Source organism: Echinops telfairi, unplaced genomic scaffold (genome assembly GCF_000313985.2).
Source record: "Echinops telfairi isolate 266 unplaced genomic scaffold, ASM31398v2 ScPeMD7_7424;HRSCAF=8462, whole genome shotgun sequence".
Lineage (NCBI taxonomy): Eukaryota > Metazoa > Chordata > Mammalia > Afrosoricida > Tenrecidae > Echinops > Echinops telfairi.
Window position 1 is genome coordinate 22,350,818 of NW_022111324.1, and position 17,338 is coordinate 22,368,155.

At 54.7% G+C, this 17,338-nt stretch overlaps 2 protein-coding genes across 2 annotated transcripts in view; one reads left to right on the forward strand and one right to left on the reverse strand.

Moving 5' to 3' along the window:
- KIAA1614 (KIAA1614 ortholog) overlaps window positions 1-7,934 on the forward strand; it is a 43,146-nt gene extending 35,212 nt beyond the window's left edge. Inside the window, exons 8-9 of the mRNA XM_045297983.1 lie at window positions 1,276-1,462; window positions 6,687-7,934. Of these exons, the coding sequence (XP_045153918.1) occupies window positions 1,276-1,462; window positions 6,687-6,880 (381 nt within the window). The 3' untranslated portion in view covers window positions 6,881-7,934. The remainder of the gene's footprint in view (window positions 1-1,275; window positions 1,463-6,686) is intronic.
- A 6,290-nt stretch (window positions 7,935-14,224) lies between these two features.
- Window positions 14,225-17,338, reverse strand: part of STX6 (syntaxin 6) — a 58,334-nt gene continuing 55,220 nt past the window's right edge. The window contains exon 8 of the mRNA XM_045297906.1: window positions 14,225-14,930. Within this exon, the coding sequence (XP_045153841.1) occupies window positions 14,926-14,930 (5 nt within the window). The 3' untranslated portion in view covers window positions 14,225-14,925. The remainder of the gene's footprint in view (window positions 14,931-17,338) is intronic.

The following is a 17,338-nucleotide window of genomic DNA, read 5'->3' on the forward strand; positions in this document are numbered from 1 at the left end:
AGATAAGAGCTCATAACACATGGAGTCCAGGAACAGGAATGGGAGTAGGAGGGCAAGAGAAAGGTAGGGAGAGGAGGGGAGGAAGGGGGAACCGATCACAATGAATGACACCTAACACCCACACCCACACCCTACCCCCCGGACACACACCAGGGGGATGAACAACAGAAACCATGGAAGAAGGGAGACAGCGTTCAGTGTTGATATGAAAATAATAATCATTTATAATTTATCAAGGGGCCACAAGGCGGGGGTGGGGGGGCAGCTGACACCAAGGGCTCAACTAGAAAGTACATGTTTAGAAAATAATGACAACATATGTACAAATATGCTTGATTCAATTGATGTATGGATTATTATAAGAGCCCCAATAAAATGTTTAAAAAGAAAGAAAGGAGTTGTGGAACTTAAAAAAAAGAAAGAAAGAGACAGCAAGGCCGACCATCAGTGCCTCCTTCCAGCAGCAGATGGGGAGCACAGGTGTGGGGGACAAGGCCACAGAGGTCTGCAGTCTGGACACAGGGCCTTATCCTGAGCCTCTGTGGCTGAGAGGACATTGGCTGGCTGCAGTGGATAGAGGTGGGCAGCCTGACTCTGCTGTCCCTCTGAGGCCTGATGACATCGTCATGAGGGAATGTCCAGAGTACTTCCTTGGTCCAGCTGAAGGCCCAGAGACAGGGCTCCCGGAGATAGGCCCTCCCCGGGGGCTCGCCCAGAGAACTCCCCATGTGTGAGACCCTCTGGGCTAGCTGCTCCGAACTGGGCTCCATGGGTGGCCTTCAGGGGGGTCTGTTCTCACTCACTGCCCCTGAGTTGATTCTGCCTCATAGACACCCTGTAGGACAGGGTTGGACTACCCCTGTGTGTTTCCGAGATAGTAACTCTTTACAGGAATAAAGAGCCTTGTCTTTTTTCCTGTGGAGCAGCGGTGGTTTCAAACTGCTGACCTGCAGGTTAGCAATCAACACAGTAATCCACTATGCTACCAGAGGTCCATTAACTCGGGAATTTTCTAGAAAAGGATAGCTTTCATCAGATTCTCAGGGTGGTCTCTGCACCGGAAAAGCTTAAGAAACAGTGTGGGGAGGGGGGCACTTTCTGGTTGTGCTGCAGTCTTGGGAGAGATGTGAGAACCCACAGACCCTGTGTGCTATCCCCAGCCCCAGACTGAGATTGAGAGGCATCAGGGGCCTCTAAGCCAGGGAGAAGGTAGGCCACAGAGCGCCCGGCCTCAGCCATCCCGTACTCTCACCAGCTCCTCTGGCTTGATCCCTCAGGTGCGCCAAGGCCCAGCCTCGGCGCGCCCTCAGCGTGGAGGACGTGAGCGCCCCGAGCCTGGCCCGCACGGTGGGCCGTGTGGTGGAGGTTTTCCCAGACGGAACGAGCCAGCTGCAGCTACAGCGCTCCCCTGAGGGCACGTTTGGCTTCCGCGTGGCCTCGGGGAATGGGCGCCGAGACTCAGGTATGCCCCTCCTTCCTGGGTCCCCCAGCCCAGGTCCCGCGACCAGAAGTTCTGCGCTCGCGGAGGGAAGCAGTCTGTGCTTGCCAGCCCTCGGGCTCCTTTTGCTGTGGTTGCTGTGCTCCGATCGCTCCCTCCTCCAGCTAGTGCTCTGCCTGGGCATGTAGGGTGAGCCTGCCTGTCCGTGTCCACGGCCCGGCCCGGGCCCAGCGCCGAAGGGCTGAGTCCAGATGGGTGCCCGCGCACGCCCTGGGCTGGGCTGTCACTGGGTCGGTGGGGAGCACGCCAGCTGGTGCCCGGTGGGGCCCGGGCGGTGATCTGGGACTGAGAAGGCCAGGTCTTCGTCCCGGGGCTGTGGGCAGATCCATCTCAGGACAGAGGGGCCTGTAAGGCACTTCGCTCATAGGATGAGGGAGTGGAGGGGAGCGGAAGGAACGCGAGCTAAAGGTTCAGGACTTGGAGGGCACGCCCACCTGAGCCGAAGGACCCGCCCACCGAGGCCTGGAGGCCGGCTGGGCTCTTCCTGGAGGCGGTGCTCCTGAGCTTGCGTGGTGGGAGTTACTGAGCCGGAGACAAAGCAAAAGGCAGTGTGAAGTGCCTACATCGATTCCCCCATTGATTGTTTCAGCCAATATATGCGCAGCACCTAATGCCAATACACCCTCTTCCTTTAGTGTTCTTACCCCTTAAAAACAAAAAACTTGGAGGGAGAGGGGACAAAGCACAAAGGCCCTGAGGCAGGAGGATGAGCAGGGCCATGGGGTGGGCTGTGGTGTGTGCATGTGGGCGGGGGCGGGGCACTCCCCAAGATCGGGGCCCCAGGTGGTAGTGAGGGCTTAGGCTGGGATGCTGAGGGAGGGGGCGCTGCTGCAGGGCTGGGGGCAGAGAGCTGGTGAGCTTCCAGCCCTGCTGGAGGCCCTGCTGAGAACCAGCCCTAGCTGGGCACAGAGGACTGCCAGCCGCTGTAGAGGAGCGATTTCAGTTGTGAGGAGAGAAACAAAGGTGGAATCTGCATTCTGGGTGTGTTTTGAAGGTAGTTGCCACTTGGCTTGCTGATGGGCTCGATGTGGGAGAAAGGGAAGATAGATCTTTCCCCATTGTGGGCCTCGACGGGGAGTAGGTCACTGCCTGTCCCCACAGAGAGCCATGTTGTGGGCATGGACTGGCTCTCTGTGGGGACTGGCTCAGGGGTTCTGCCCTCAGTGGGCTGGGGCCCACTCTTAGCATCCGTCCTTTCTCCTTAAAAAAAAAAAAAATTGTCCTGGAGGTGATTCCGCTGTGTGTCAGGGTAGCACGGTGCCCACAGGGTTTTCAATGGCAGATTTTTCAGAAGAGAATCACCCAGCCTTTTTTTCAAGGTTCCTCCAGGCCCTCCTCAGTAACTGAGCTCATTAAGGTCTGCACCACCCAGGGACTTGTAAGGTGGGCCCTTTCAGTGACGCAGTGTGAAGTCCCAGAGTTAAACCACCCCAGTGTGGTCTGTACAAGGGGGTACCCCCCCAAAAAAAAACCAAACAGAATTGTGCTGGGCGGAGCAGAGCTTTTGTAGTACGTAGTTTTCCTACTAGGCGAGCATCCAGCAACTGTCTCTGAGTTAGTGCACCCAGTGGCGTTGCCTGGGAAGGTTCTCTGGTCACAGTGAATTTTTTTCATATAAGCAGTTTGGCTTGAAGCTCATTTTTTGTAATGGCCTATTTCATAGAACAGCATGTGGCTGGGAAATTTTGTTTCCTGCTTGGGAAAAATGCTGCAGAAATGATGTTGAGCACAGCTTACAAGGTCAGCACTGTGGGAAAACTCGTGTACAAGTGGTTTTTTGGTTTTTAAAAAAGGTGAAATGTTATAGATGTCTGTCAACTTCCCAAATGACGAAAATGTCAACTCATAGGGCATTTGGAGTTGGTTCCACCAGGTCAAACTGTTGATAAAGATTTCTGTTTAGAGGTGCTGAAAAGATTTCTTAACAGTGTACAACAAAAAAGACCTGCATTGGTTGTGGCAGACAGGGACTGGTTTTGCCACCATGACAATGTACCTGCTCATGCAGCCATCTCAGTGCTCCAGTTTTTGGCTAAAAAAGCATGCCTCTCTTTCCCCATGGACCTCACTCACCTGACCTCTCTCTGTGCGGCTTCTTTTTGGTTCTGTGAAGAAGAGGGACATGACTCTGTGAATGAAGAGGGACAGAGTAGCAGGCAGGGAGGGACATATGAAAGTGGCTTACACTCACTCCCCCACTACTTTCTTCAGAGAGAGAACGTGTATTTGAGGAGCAGAACCTCAGGTGGGGGCCTGTGGATCTATGTCCCCAAAGCCCCAAGAAAACCCCAAGAACCCATTTTTGGTCCTTTGTAGGCAGAAGGTACCCTCGCACAGAGCCCCGGGAACCCGGGTCTCCAGTGACCAGAGCATCTTGCTGAGGTTGGTGAGCACCCCTCCTGGCCATGGCCTCCTCTGACACACAGAAGCCCAGCAGGTGCCTCCTGGCCACAGGCTGCCCCAGCAACTGAGGATCCTTTCCCTGGACCTCAGAGGGGCCTGGAGCTGGGGCTGGCTTGCACTCACCACTCACCTATCCAGGAGCTGGCTCTATACAAGCATGTGAGAGCTGAGCTGCCCTCCATGCTAATCGGCTGCAACACAGAGACCACACATCAGCATCCAGTCGCTGCTACCAGACAATTAGTGCCAACAATAGTAGTCTTGCTACCACATTTTTGTCACAGCTCAGTTGCAAACCTGCTCCAGCGCCCCCTCAAAATGGCTCACCTCACCCCTCAGTACCTGCGTTCTCACGTCAAGGCAGCTCTGAACACACCCGCAGAGAAGCAGGGAAAGAGGCTCAGGTAGAGAGCAGCCCGGTGCAGCCAGGAGGGCAGACACAACTAGTTGCTAGGTGGGAGACGGAGCCCCGCAGAAAAGGGCCAGTGACCAACAGCAGGGCGCCCCCCACCTGGGACCCAGGAAAAGGAGCACGTATAAAGATAGGATTGGTACGCTCCCCGTGCCTGAGGAGGAGCGGACAGCGCCCATCCCCTAGGGAGAAACCAAACCCCAGACGCATGCCTTCGGTGTCAGAGTAGAACTGTGCTCCATGGGGTTTTCATTGGCTGATTTTATAGGAGTAGCTTGCCAGCCCTTTCTTCTGAGGGACCCCTGAGTGAAGCTGAGCCTCCCACTGCCAGCAGCATGCTAACCATTTACACCACCCAGGGACTCACTCCACCGGGCCAGAAGCTGGGCGTCATGTGCCTGTATGGGGTTGGATGTGGGCTGGAGAGAGGGCTTCCCATCACACCAAAAGACAAGCCCACTGCCATCAGGTCAGTCCAACTCTGTAAGGACAGATAGGTCTGCTTCACAGGGTTTCCAGCACTGTGACTCTTTAAGGGTGCAGACAGCCTGAGCATCCTCCCTGGGAGCAGGGCATGAGCTTGAACTACCGACTTTGTAGTCAGCAGCCCAAGCCCTAACCCGCTGCACCACCAGGATTTCTTGACTTCCCTCTTAGTTGTACTAAGATGCACTAAGCGACGTCAAGCTACAAGCCGAGGAAGCAGCCCAGGTGGCAGATACACCGCCACTTCCAGAGCCTGAGCTAGAAAGAGGTATTGGAGACCGACCCGCAGGGGCCTGAGAGAAGGGCAGGAGGTCGGCCCTGCTGAGCTGCCTCCACGCACCATGGCAACAAGACCCACTGCTCAAACTCAGACCCTGTGGGCCACAAACAGCTGCCTGCCCGCATCTGACTGCTCAGGTGAACCAGCTGAAAGGGGTCTTTAAAGGTTTCGGCAGTGCCGTAAGGAAGCCCTGCTCAGCCAGACTCTCAAGCACTGTGGCCAGAGAGGCTGGGGACTGAGTTTCTGCCAACCCACTGAGAGGCCCCAGAAGCCGGCCCAGACATGAGCAGACAAGCTGGGAGGGTCTTTCGGGACACCCTCATGGAGAACGTGGGCAGGGGCTGTGTGGAGGGCATTGGCTCCTGCCTTAGACACTGCATAGAGGAGTATTCGGCTCCTTGTGCCTGTACGTAGTGCAAGGTCATGGTGAACAGGCATGGTAGTAAGCCCTCACAACACGCAGTTAGAGGCAGAGAAGCAGAAGTAGCCATCACAATGTGCAGTGGTTAGAGTTCAGATCTTTAGACTTCGGGCTTCTGTCTTTACACGAGGGTGGCTTAACACGGTGGAAGCTGGTGGAGGTCCCTCGCAGCTGAGGTCTGAGGTCCTGGGTGGACAGTCTCAACTGGCCCTTGGTGTGGCCTCCTGCCCTCTCCTTAGTGAGCAGAAACCTCAGGTGTGTATGTCAGTTTGTCACCGTGGCTCCACACGACAAGTGCCAGGGTGATGTCAAAAGTGAGCGCATGGTGTTCTTTTCTCCAGGGTTAGAGGGTAGCGGAGGAGAGGGGAGAGATCCGGGAGGTCGTTGGGGCTTAGGTCTCCAGGCTAGTTAGCAGAGATGAACTCTGCCCGTCTTTCTTTATCGCAGGGCCTTCATCTTAGCTTAGAGACCGTCTGCCCTATCCACCAGCTTCTCCACGTTTGGAAACGGCCCGGAGAACTTGCTCCTGACTTACCGGTTCTCGGGACTGAAAGTTAATGTTGCACAGTCTCGAAAAGGTAGTCCTCTCTTGAAATTCACATTCTGACAGCATTCTGGAAGCCTACCGCCAACTTACTCTGTGCCTTATGGGATTTGAGGGCATTACCCCCCAAAGCGCAAAGGGCTCTGTAGAAATATGGGTTAGGATTTTGACTCTCCCCGGGTGCTCCCAGATCCCAAGCGAAGAGCCGCACCTGAGTACAGCCCCAGGCAGGAGTGACCCCGCTCTGGCCCGCCACTTTGCCAAGTCAGTGGTATCCCTAACCCCCACCCTCACCCCCTGCTACACCTGGGTTTCTGAGGGCAGCAAGTGGGTCGTGTTTGTGACTCCCAAGTAGAGCCAGGTAATTGTCTGAAGTCATGTTGAAAGACTTTTCTTCTCATTCACAAAGGAAAACTCACCTGGGAAGAAGAGGTGCCTGGGTCCTTCCCACCAGGGAGCACATGGGCTGGAGGCATTTCCATTTCTGTCCAGGGGAGAGTTGAAGCCCCTGTGGAGGGGGCTGCGCCACCCTGAGCACCCGGCCAGCTGTGGCTGTGCCCAGGAGCACTGAGGGCACGGGTGCGCGTGCGCAGCGCTTTGACTGCGATTCCATGTGCTACATTCTAGCGTTTTCCTTTGCAGGGTTCTACGTGCAGGAGATGGCCGATGCCAAAACGGCCAAGCTGTACTCGGGGCTGCTGGGCGTCGGGGACGAGCTGCTGGAGGTGAACGGGGCCAAGGTGGCCGGGCTGGGCCTGGCTCATGTCTCAGAGCTCCTGGCCCGTGCTCAGAGCCTGTCACTGCGCGTGCTGAGGCAGAGGCCCGCCCCACGGTGATCCAGAGCAGCCGGCCCTCGCTGTCACCGCTCGGACGCTCTGGCCCTCCTGAGGGCCGCTTGGGAATGGGCTGCTGCAGCCAAGGGCCCCAGGAAGAGGCTGGGGGCTGGTGTGTGGATTTGGTATTAGCCAATTGATGCAGAACTGGGGAAAGAAAGGGAGAGCCCCCCTCTGAGCCAGAGGTGGCATGCCAACCGTGCACCCTGGTTGGCAGGAGGAGAGAGTCCAAGAGGCCCTTGTTGGTCTCAGAGCCAGCTGGCCCCCAGGTCCCATCCCCCTCTGCCACAGCCCCCAGCCCCAGCACCCCAGACCCCAGGAAAGGGCCTGCCATGTTGGCCTGAAGCCCTTTCCATTTTTTCTTTCACCTTTTGCCTTACGACTGTTCCTAGCCTTTTCTGGAAATGGACAAAGTGGCCTTACTGCCGGGACCATATATTCTAAAGCCAAACAATGGAACGTGCCCTGAGCCTGCACGTGAGGACGTGAGGGATGCTACCCAAACCCAAACTCACCGCCACCCAGCCCCTGTGGACTCACGCGGACCCTAGGAGACAGGGTAGAGCTGCCCCTGGATGTTTCTGAGGCTGTCACGCCTTACTGGTGTAGAAAGCCTCAGTTTTTCTCCCTCAGAGCGGCTGATGGTTTTGAACTGCTAACCTTGCATTTAGTAATCTTGATGATCTATAACTAAAGAAAACAACCGCCATTTCCGATCAGTCTCAGGGAAGAACAGCTGTGTGAACCCCACTCCAGCCCTGGCTCCAGCTGCAGGGTGGGGGTGGGGGCAGTCCTGGGTCACCCTCGGCCTCCCTGGCCCTCCTTCAGGGTCCCACCTTCTATGAGCTTGCAGACAGCGCTACCGTAGGAGCCAGGCTGTGGCCCTGCCACATGCCCGGCCCAGACCTCCCCGAGCCGACAGCAGCTGGCTGCCGGGAGAGCAGGAGGGAAGGGCTCTTACTCATGAACACCTACCAGAGGGCTGGGAGGTTTAAAATGATTAAAACCCAGGGCCGGCCATGGGTTTAAAAGGATTAAACAGTGGAGCTGAAGCTTCTCCCACCGTGTGGCTAAATCTGGGCCGCTCCCTTGTTGAGCCTTCACTGGCCACAAGCAGGGTCTGGGATGGGGGGCGGGGGCGGGGGACAGGCACTGCCAGGGGTGGTGCTGGGTGGGCCGAGGGGAGGTCGAGGGGCTCCCAGAATTAGTGTACAGCCAGCACAGCAACATGTGCCTGCAAAGACACCCTTGGCGCGGTGCTTGTGAGCCAGCGAGAGGCTGCAGAGAAGGGGCTGGGGGAAGGGAGAGGGTGGAGAAGGCAGCCCCCGGGCTGTCGTAGAAGGCGGTGGGCTTCGGGTGTGGACACACGTGCACATACCCCACACATCCCACACACCCCTATTCAGCTGAATCCGTGAAGACGAGTAACGGGCGGCTTTCAGCAGGCAAGTAGGCCCCAAGAGACATGTGCTGGTAGCCTGAGGAAACGGCCCCTGGCAGCTGTCTGTCTGACTCAGTCAAGCCCATGCCACACAGAGCTGGTGCTGGGTGGGTGATCCTCTATATGCAGGGTTTCCAAGGCTGCAACTCTTTGGGGAGCAGACAGTCTCATCCTTCTCCCTCGGAATGGCTGGTGGGTTTGAACCTATGAACTCTAGGTTACAGGCCCACACTCATCTCCACAGCCCCAGCGGGAGGAAATGGACATCTGGCGTTAGGGCTAGGGGCAAAGGGTCAGGAGGGCGGTGAGGCAGGGAGTAGTCTCCGAGGAGACTGGAGCCCCGGCGTCTGCTACCTGCCAGGTGCCAGGCCAGGGTCCTGGCACATCTCATCTGGGCTTTAAAACGAGGGAGCGCCTGCTGTTGACTTCATGTTCTAATGTGAGGGTCCGGGACAATGATTCTAAACAAAATCCACTGAGTGGATTCTGACTCGTGGTTGCTGTACATGTGGTTTCCAGGGCTATGAGGGCAGGTAGCTTGTCTTTCTCCGAGGAGGAGCGGCTGGCCGGGGGCGGTTTGAACCCAGGACCCTGAGGCGTAACAGTGCGGCGCTTCTTTGGCAGCATTGCACTGGCTGGGAACGGGCTCCCATTGGGCAGGTGAGAATGCCACCCGCTCTGTGGGATGTCTGACTGGGGGACCCACTCTCCCTCCTGCTGCTGGTCCCCATTCCAAGAGAAGGCATGTCACAGGTCACACACCCCAGCTCCCCTGAGACAAAGCAGAGGGACTTGGCAAGGTGGGAGGGGCTTTGGTTCCTCCAGCCTCTGGTCTGACCTCCCGCATCTGTTGACCTAGAAGCCTGGTCCAGCTCAGCCTGACACAGTCAACGTGGAGCCCCCCAAACCTTCTTACTTAACACGGAATTTAGTGACCCTGCCCAGGCCCTGTGCCCCAGGCAGCGGGGGTCTAGACTTGGGGGGATAACTCTGATCCTCCCAAGAGTCGGCTTTTCTCTAGGCTCTTGGGATGGGCAGGGTGGCTGGAATCACAAGGGTGCCGGCAGCATCCCAGGTCTCCAGCCATGGTACACCCCCTCCAGCGCTGGGAGATGAGCACGGAGTGCGCCCTGGGCCTCCTGCAGCCTTTGTGCCCATGTCACTGCTTGGAGGCAGGCGGGGAGGCCCTGGCGGCTCAGCTCACAGCATGGCCGGAAAGCGGTGAGGTGCTATCAAGCGGGTGCTGACATGTCCCCTGCACACCAGCACAGAACACAGCCGGATCCTTGCCGTCCTCACAAGGGTGATGTGTGAGCCCTCGGTGCGGCACTGAGTGGATCCATCTTGTGGAAGGTCTTCCTCTTTCACAGACCCTCCTCTGTAACAAGCATGACGCCTGACACGGAGCAACACACACACACACACACACACACACACACTGCGCCTGAACTCAGACGAAGGGACCAACTTCCGGTGACGGCACTTGCTCAAAGGTGATGGCGGAGGTGCCGGCACACAGGGGCTAGAGCCTCCCTTCGGGTGAGCTGGGGTGCTGAGCAGGATGGGAGGGGGTGTCCTGTGGTCCCAAGCATGCCAAAGGAAACGCAGACACTGGTCACATTTTGGAATCCTGGTTATTGTGGGACAGAAAGGTACAGTCACGGAGCCTTTGGCTTGCTTTAGCTTCTCCACAAATCATCTGCACGTGATGGGCAATCAGGACACAGTTCTGAATCCTGCCAGCGAGCGGCCACTCATGTCTGGGTTACCAGCTAGGAGTCCGAGGCTCAGAAAGGTGAAACCACTCGTCCAGGGTCGCAGCAGCAAACACATAGTAGAGGCGGGCTTTGAACCCAGCCAGCCCTCTGTGACTCTAGTCCGCCTCCTTCCAGCAGCCTGGGCCCAGAGGTGGTGGGCTCTTTGAGAGCACGCACCTGCCCGCCTGACAAAGACCCCGGGACCTGAGGGTAGGCCAGGCTGGGCGGGTCCCTCTGCAGCTGGGATCCACGGAGGGGGGGTGGCGGGGAGGGGCTTAGTTTCCATTTCCCACGTGGCTGGCGTCCCCACACCTCCCCCAGGGGCAAGCAGAGCGCACCTTTCCAGAGCAGCGTTTCCAAACTGCAGGTACAACACGGCAGTAAAACCAGTCCCATGGGCCCAAACTGGACTCATCCCACAGGTTACCATATATGAGCTACAACAGGGCTCCGAGACGTTGGTGGTACATTCCCATGATCTTTTCATCCCATTTCCCCACACACTTTTTGAAGCCCCGTCATGGGGAAGTAAAAAAGTCAGGCAACGACACCACAGAAATCTTTCAAAATGTGAAGCTATTCTTTCTCGACCCGTGCATCCTGTCGAGGTCTGTGCCCTACTGATGGTGGTCGTGCCCGCTCCCCAACCCTCCCTTTGAATCACACCACGCCAAAAAGGCCGCGTCGACATCCTCAGCCACCTCAAGCCATGTTCCTTTTCAATGTTCTTTAAGTTTGGGGAGCAAAAAGTCTGAAGGGGCAAGACCCAGGGTTTGGGGAAGGTAGGGTATGGCTTCCCAATGAAGTTCTTGGAAGGAAACCCTTACTGCCCTTGAAGATGAGTGGGTGCAGTATCCTGTTGGGGCAGTTTTCCTGGTGCAGCTTGTCTGGCTTAACACTGCTGCTTTCCTAAAGAACTCAAGTCAAATGCCACGAGAATTGTGTTAACCCTATAGGGCAGGGGAAAACGGTCCCCCTAGGATTTCTGAGGCTGGGAATCAACGGCCCCAGCGTTTCCCCGGGGAGCATGGCAGTGAGCCGCCGGCCATGTAACCTCCATGCCATGGCCGTGTCCACTGAGAAAGGCTCTTAAGACTCCCCCAGGGAACCCCAAGAGCAGTCCCTAGGACCTTCTGAGAGGGCCTTCCTGCTTTGAATTTAACTGGTCCAGCTCAGCAGCCACTGTTTTGATCGGACCATTGTTTGTTTCTTTGGGATGCAGCTGAATGAGACTGACAAGCCTATCACCAGTGTATTCCTGAGAGCACTCGTCTGGAGCCACCCACCGGTCACAAAGACGTGTTTAAGGTCATTTTCGGGGGGAGAAGCCTGTGCCTGTGTGACCTAGAGTCCTACTAGCAACACTGGCCCTCACCTGTGCACACGGGCCTTGTGGAAACCGCCATCTGCGTCCACCACCACCGCCGCCAAAACACCCGAGGTGGTTTCTGTACAGCGAGTTCTGCCTCCCGCTGACCTCCTGGCTCAGAGAACGGCTCCGTGGGCTTTTCTGGGCTGTTGTTTTATTTATTTGATAGTTTTTATAAGAGCAGATCTCCACACACACATACGAGTGGAGATAAAAAAGTATGGAAAAACATTCCTAAGTATATGAGCCCCTACCAATATGTACATATACATACATGTATGTAAATAATATGCTTATGTAAATATAGATATCAGAGCTACACAAGGGGGCTTCACACATTGATGGAAGAATTATAGTAATTTTATTGGTATATGATTAACATCTTACAATTTAATAGTTCAGTCATGAGAAGTTCTGCAAGCAACTCCACAATCAATTTCAGAACATCTTTCGCATACTCATTGTGAGCTCCCTACTTCCCCCAACCTCCCCTGCACCCCCTAGGTAATTATTAATCCAGTTACTGTCTCTGTAACTTTACACATACAGAATATCAGACCAGACATGAAACAAAACCCAACTACAATAACAAAGCAGAAAAACCTCAATAGAAAAAAAAACAGAAAATATTAAAAACAATTTGAAAATGGGTCAAAAGAGAACAAATGATATTACATTTTAACCTAACTGCATCTGCTATAATCAACTTTATAAAGCTGTCTGATAGCAAGGCTGCTCGCGTCTCTGGACTATGATCAGAGGGGGTTCACCAGGTGGGGACTCCACAAATGGATTTTAGGCTTCCACCGTCTTTTTTTCTTTTTCTTTTTGCCTTTTGCAAACCAGGTGTTCATAATTTAAGCTGATTCTGTCCCTTCCTCTGGACTTGGATTTTATTATCTATAATCCTTGCGTCACACAGGCTGGTATTTGTCCTCCTTATGAGCTTAGTTGGCACATCACTTAGGGGGCTGCTTATTTCAAGATGAGCCTTTTAGCCCAAATGTTATTTCTTCTGATAGTGGGGCACCATCTGATTTCTTCACTGCATGACATAGCACCTATGTCTTCAGGGATCTGTTCATGCGGGCAAGTATCGAGTAAGGCCATGTCATAAGAACTAATTATTCTTAGATTAGGGCTATGATTAAGTGTGAAGCCAAAACCCATTCATATATCTCTGGTTCACTTGAGAGACATCATTATCATTTTTTGATAGAGAACTTTATAAACTATCCCTATGGGACATATTATAGTGATATCATTAATTCAGTCAATAGAATTTAAAACACTGTTGAGAAACACTGTGGTTCAGACAACAGTACATGACTTGTTGACTTGTACAGACTGGAATTAAGTGACTGGACACTATTTGCGCGAACTGAGGGTTAGGGGTAGGACAAAGCTTTCAATGACACTCATTCACAAAGGCAGAGCCATGCCTGCCAGATTCACCTATGTCACACAAGGCAAGGAGAAAACAATAAAGCTATGGTAGTCCAGGCCACCGGACACCGGGCACCTGGGAGCCAGAGTCCCCTGCTTTGCTCACAGGAGGATGTTTGAGCCTTAAGCCCCAGGGAGTATATCTGTTCCTTAAATCTGCTACAGGTGAGTTTAGGGTAAAGCCAGTTGGTGGAGTTTGGTGGCATTTCCACATCGAATCCCAGTGTAGCCTATGAAGGATGCTGTGTGCGTAGAAAGGACAGAGTCTGAAGTCCCCGTATGTGGCTCAGACACTAGGGCCTGGATCGAAACTAGGTCAAAAGTGTCCAATTAGGAACATAACCCCTTGGGTTCAATATAAATATTAAATGTTACCCCTGCGCCCATGGCAGGTTGTCCCACCCAGTTTACCCACCAACAGAAGGATAACGGCCTTTTCTAAGACAGACATGCTGCCATCCCCCACCACCCTCAGGGCCCCTCCCCCGCAAAGCCCCGTCATGGCTGACTTGAATTTCCAGGAAGGGTCCTTTATAGAAGGGTCTGTGGGTCGGGGCTACCTTAGAACAACGTTGTATAATAGCAACTGATGGATCTTCTCTCCCTTTCTTGAGAAACGGACCCCAGGTGAGGTGAGGTCTCCTATCAAAATGGTTTTTAAGATGTACAAACAAAAGGAGTTCATGAGCACTGGATAGGTCAGGAGACCAGATGAGAAGACTCTCTTTTCATTCTATTATTCCACAGACTTCGGAAGCTCCCTCCCTGCTACCACGGTGTTCAGACTCACAGGGACACTGAGTAGTTCCCAGGGCTGTAGACCTGTACAGGAGCAGATAGCCTCAGCTTGCTCCCAAGGAGCATTTGGTGAGTTTGAACCACCTACCTTGCCATCAGCCGTCTGACCCTTGCCAAGGCTCCTTCCTATGTGTATAAGTCATTGTTATTATTAGAGAGTTGAGTCGATTCCAACTCATAGTGACCGAGTTGAAAAAACACTGCCCGGTCCTGCGCCGTCCACACAATTGGTTTTATGTCGGAACCCACTGTCACAGCCACGGTATCAATCCATCTTGTCAAGGTCTTCCTCCCTTGCGCCGCCCTCTACCTTACCGAGCACGGTACCCTTCTCCAGGGTCTGGGCTCATCTGACAACTCCAAAGCAGGTTCGATGAAGTCTGTGTCCTCGCTTCCAAGGAGCATTTAGCTCATTCATCTTCCAAGACAGATCTGTGAGTGCTTCTAGAAGCAGCGCATGGTACTGTTAGTATTCTCCACCAATACCAGAACTTGATGCATCCACATGTGTATACAGATACATACAAACAATAGAGTGCAGCACACAAAACAAGGGTAGACTTTATTGGGGGAAGTATTTTGTTCAAGTGGGCGTGTGTCCTAGGTTGGAACTGAAAGTCTGCCCTGCCTCTGGACAGAAGCTGAAAACAATGCGTCTGGGCCAAGGCTGCGAGGCGGCATCAGGCTCCCCCATCGGGCCTGCATTCAGCTCCACCATGGCCTCTCATCTCGGCTGAGGCTCTGCAGCCTGGGCCGAGGAAACCTTCCCCAACCTGGACACTGCACGGCTGTTAGTTGTTCAGACAGCACAGGGAGGTACTGGGTGCTTTAAGATCGAGAAAGGTGTACGTCAGGGTGGTGTCCTCTCCCCGTACTTATTCAATGTGTATGCTGGGCTGTATGAAGATTGTAGGCAGGCTTGTTAACAACCTGCAGAAGGCTTGCTTGCTGCGATAACCCTGCTTGTTAAGAATGAAGAGCACTTATTAGTGGCAATGGAAGAATGCGGCCTTCAGGGTGGGTGACAAACTCATGTCAGGAAGACAAGACCCTGGCAGTGGGAGCCACAGCCCAAACTCAAGACACCAAACGCCCTGCCATCGAATCCGTTCCGACTCCTGTCTCCTGTGGGTGCTGCACGGATCCAGGCAGGAAGACAGCCGTGCGTGCGGGCGCTGGCTAACAGCTGGTCTGTCTGAGGGTGCCGGAGGAGCCCTGTGGTGTCACGGGTTACGCATTAGGCTTGATGGAGGGGACAAAGATCACAGATCCAAATGTTATTTATAGGGACACATTTAGCAAGTCTTACATGGGACAAAGACAATTGATCCGATGAGGGAAGCCCTGGGCACTACTCGATAGTGGAGCCCACGGGTTCCTCGAGGGCACGGGAGGCCAAGGAAACCATCAGCGAAGCATGCCGGGCAGCAGAGGCAGCTGTGCCAGCTGCAGGAGGGACAATAGCAGCATGGTGGGGCCATGAATGGGACAGTACAGCAAGGTACACGGACGAGCTTCCATGTATGATTCATGGCTGTGTGGCCCCAGTGCCCCAATTCCATCCAGGGCACACCCAGGGACGTGTCCGAGCGTTGGGCTGCCCCTCCCCGGGCTGGCTCAGGGTTCACTTGCAAACACACGCTGCCTGAGGCCGAATCTCTGTGGACTCTCAAAACGGGTCTAGGGCTTTCACTGTAATTTGTAGTCTTATGCAAATGAGTGCTCAGAATCTAAGCTCTAATGGTGTATGATTAACCCCTCGGTGTATGGGTCCCACCTTCCGAGGGTGAGAGTGGAGGCTCTGTCTCCATAATAATCCTCGGGAACCATGAGGAGTCCCACCTGTGCTAGGGTGTGGAACCAGCCAGTAAAGGCCGTTCAGCGTGCCTGGCCTTCCGGAGGAGCGGAAGAGCATCCCCCAGTTGACGTCCTTGTTGCCAAGAGGCCAGGGACCCAAGAACAAAGCGTGCTAACAGGGCTGGATTTTCCAGTCCTCCAAACTGGCCCTGGACACTCTCCTGCCCCTAGGTGCCTGCTCTGGGTGGGGAGCATGTCATGACCTCTACATGACCCTTCTCGGAGTCGCTCACCCCTGGCTCTTTCTGGCAACCACTAGGCTTCCTGAATCCATCTGCCCAGCCCGCCCTTCGAGCTGGAGCTTTTCAAAAGGCCCTGTTGTCACTTGCCCCCCATGCCCACTGTCTGCTGGGAAGTCTCTCTGGTTCCCACCAAGCCAGAGCCCCAGCTGAGAAGTGGCGCCAGCCTTCCTGGGCAAGCAGCTCTGCCTGGCTCTGCCCTGCTGGCGGTGGGCTTACCCAGGTGGCAATGCCCCCAGGAAGGGGCTGAGATGGGTCCAGAGGCTCTGCCCGAGAACCAGGGCCTAACCAACAGCTGTCCTGCCGGGCCTGCAGGGCACCAGGGCTCTCCTGGGGCTGCAGGGCTGCCTGCCCGCCGGCTCTGTTGGTCTTGCCCTTCTGTCATCCGGTCTCATGCCTCCCTTCACACCAGTTGGAATTGCCCACAGGGACCTGGCCAGATGTCCAGCACTGAGAAGCCAGCCTGCTCACATCCCCAGAGTGGGGACAACTGTGAAAATAATGGGCCAACCAAGGCGGTTTCCCCAAAGAGCCAGCCTGGCCAGTCCCATGGCCTTGGGACACCAGGCTGCCTTCAACCCTGGGATTAAGCTCAGGACCACACACTGGTAGTTGTGGGGCTCCCATCCGTGTTCCTGTCTAAGCAGTCATGGCTTTGAGCCTCACCCTGAGCCCCAGACTGCCGTGTTCCAGAGCTTTTCTGAGCGTATGTGTGCAGGGGCTTGACACACCTTTTGCACATTCCCAGCCAAATAAACCACAAATGGTACAAATATTTGTAACCAGGAGGGTCTGAGCTCCTCACGCTACAAGCTTCAGAGTTTGATGTATGGTCAACGTCACTGGTACCCACGTCACTGGTACCCACGCTTTCCCTTATGCACCTCTAGTTCAATGTTCTGTTCCATCACCACCGTGTCAAGCTGTGACCCTCCGCAGGTCCCTCCGCGGCACCACCAGTTGTGAGCCGTGACTCTGTGAAATATCCATGCCACCGTCCGTGCAATATCTGCTGCTCCCACCGGAGCCCCCAATGGTCCTGCCAGACCTAACTGACCGACTCAGTGACTGTTTAATCAGCCTAAGTCCCGCATTCCAGCCGTGGCTGTGGGTTACCCTCGAGCTGATTCTAACCCTAACCACCCTACAGATGCAGAACTGGCCCATGGGCTGTCTTGGGCTCTAGTCTGCCATGTCTGTCCTCCCGCAGAGCAGCTGTCGGCTCCAACTTCAAGGTTAGCAGCTCAGGTCTTCACCGTTGACCACGAAGGCTTCTTACTAGACATCTCTTCAGGGAAATCCCAGAATGGCCCCATGCCCAGGCTTCATGGGTTAAATGGGCCTCCACTGTCTCTCTCCTATGGTACAGTGAGAATGAACAGTGTCTCGCTCCACACTGAGCCCTGGTGGTGCAGTGGTTGTGTGTTGGGCTGTTAACCATAAGGTCCGGAGTTCAAAACCATTAGCTGCTCCTTGGGAAACAGATGAGGCTTTCTATACCTGTAAAGAATTACTGTCTTGGGAACCGGCCAGGCAGTTCTACCCTGCCCCATC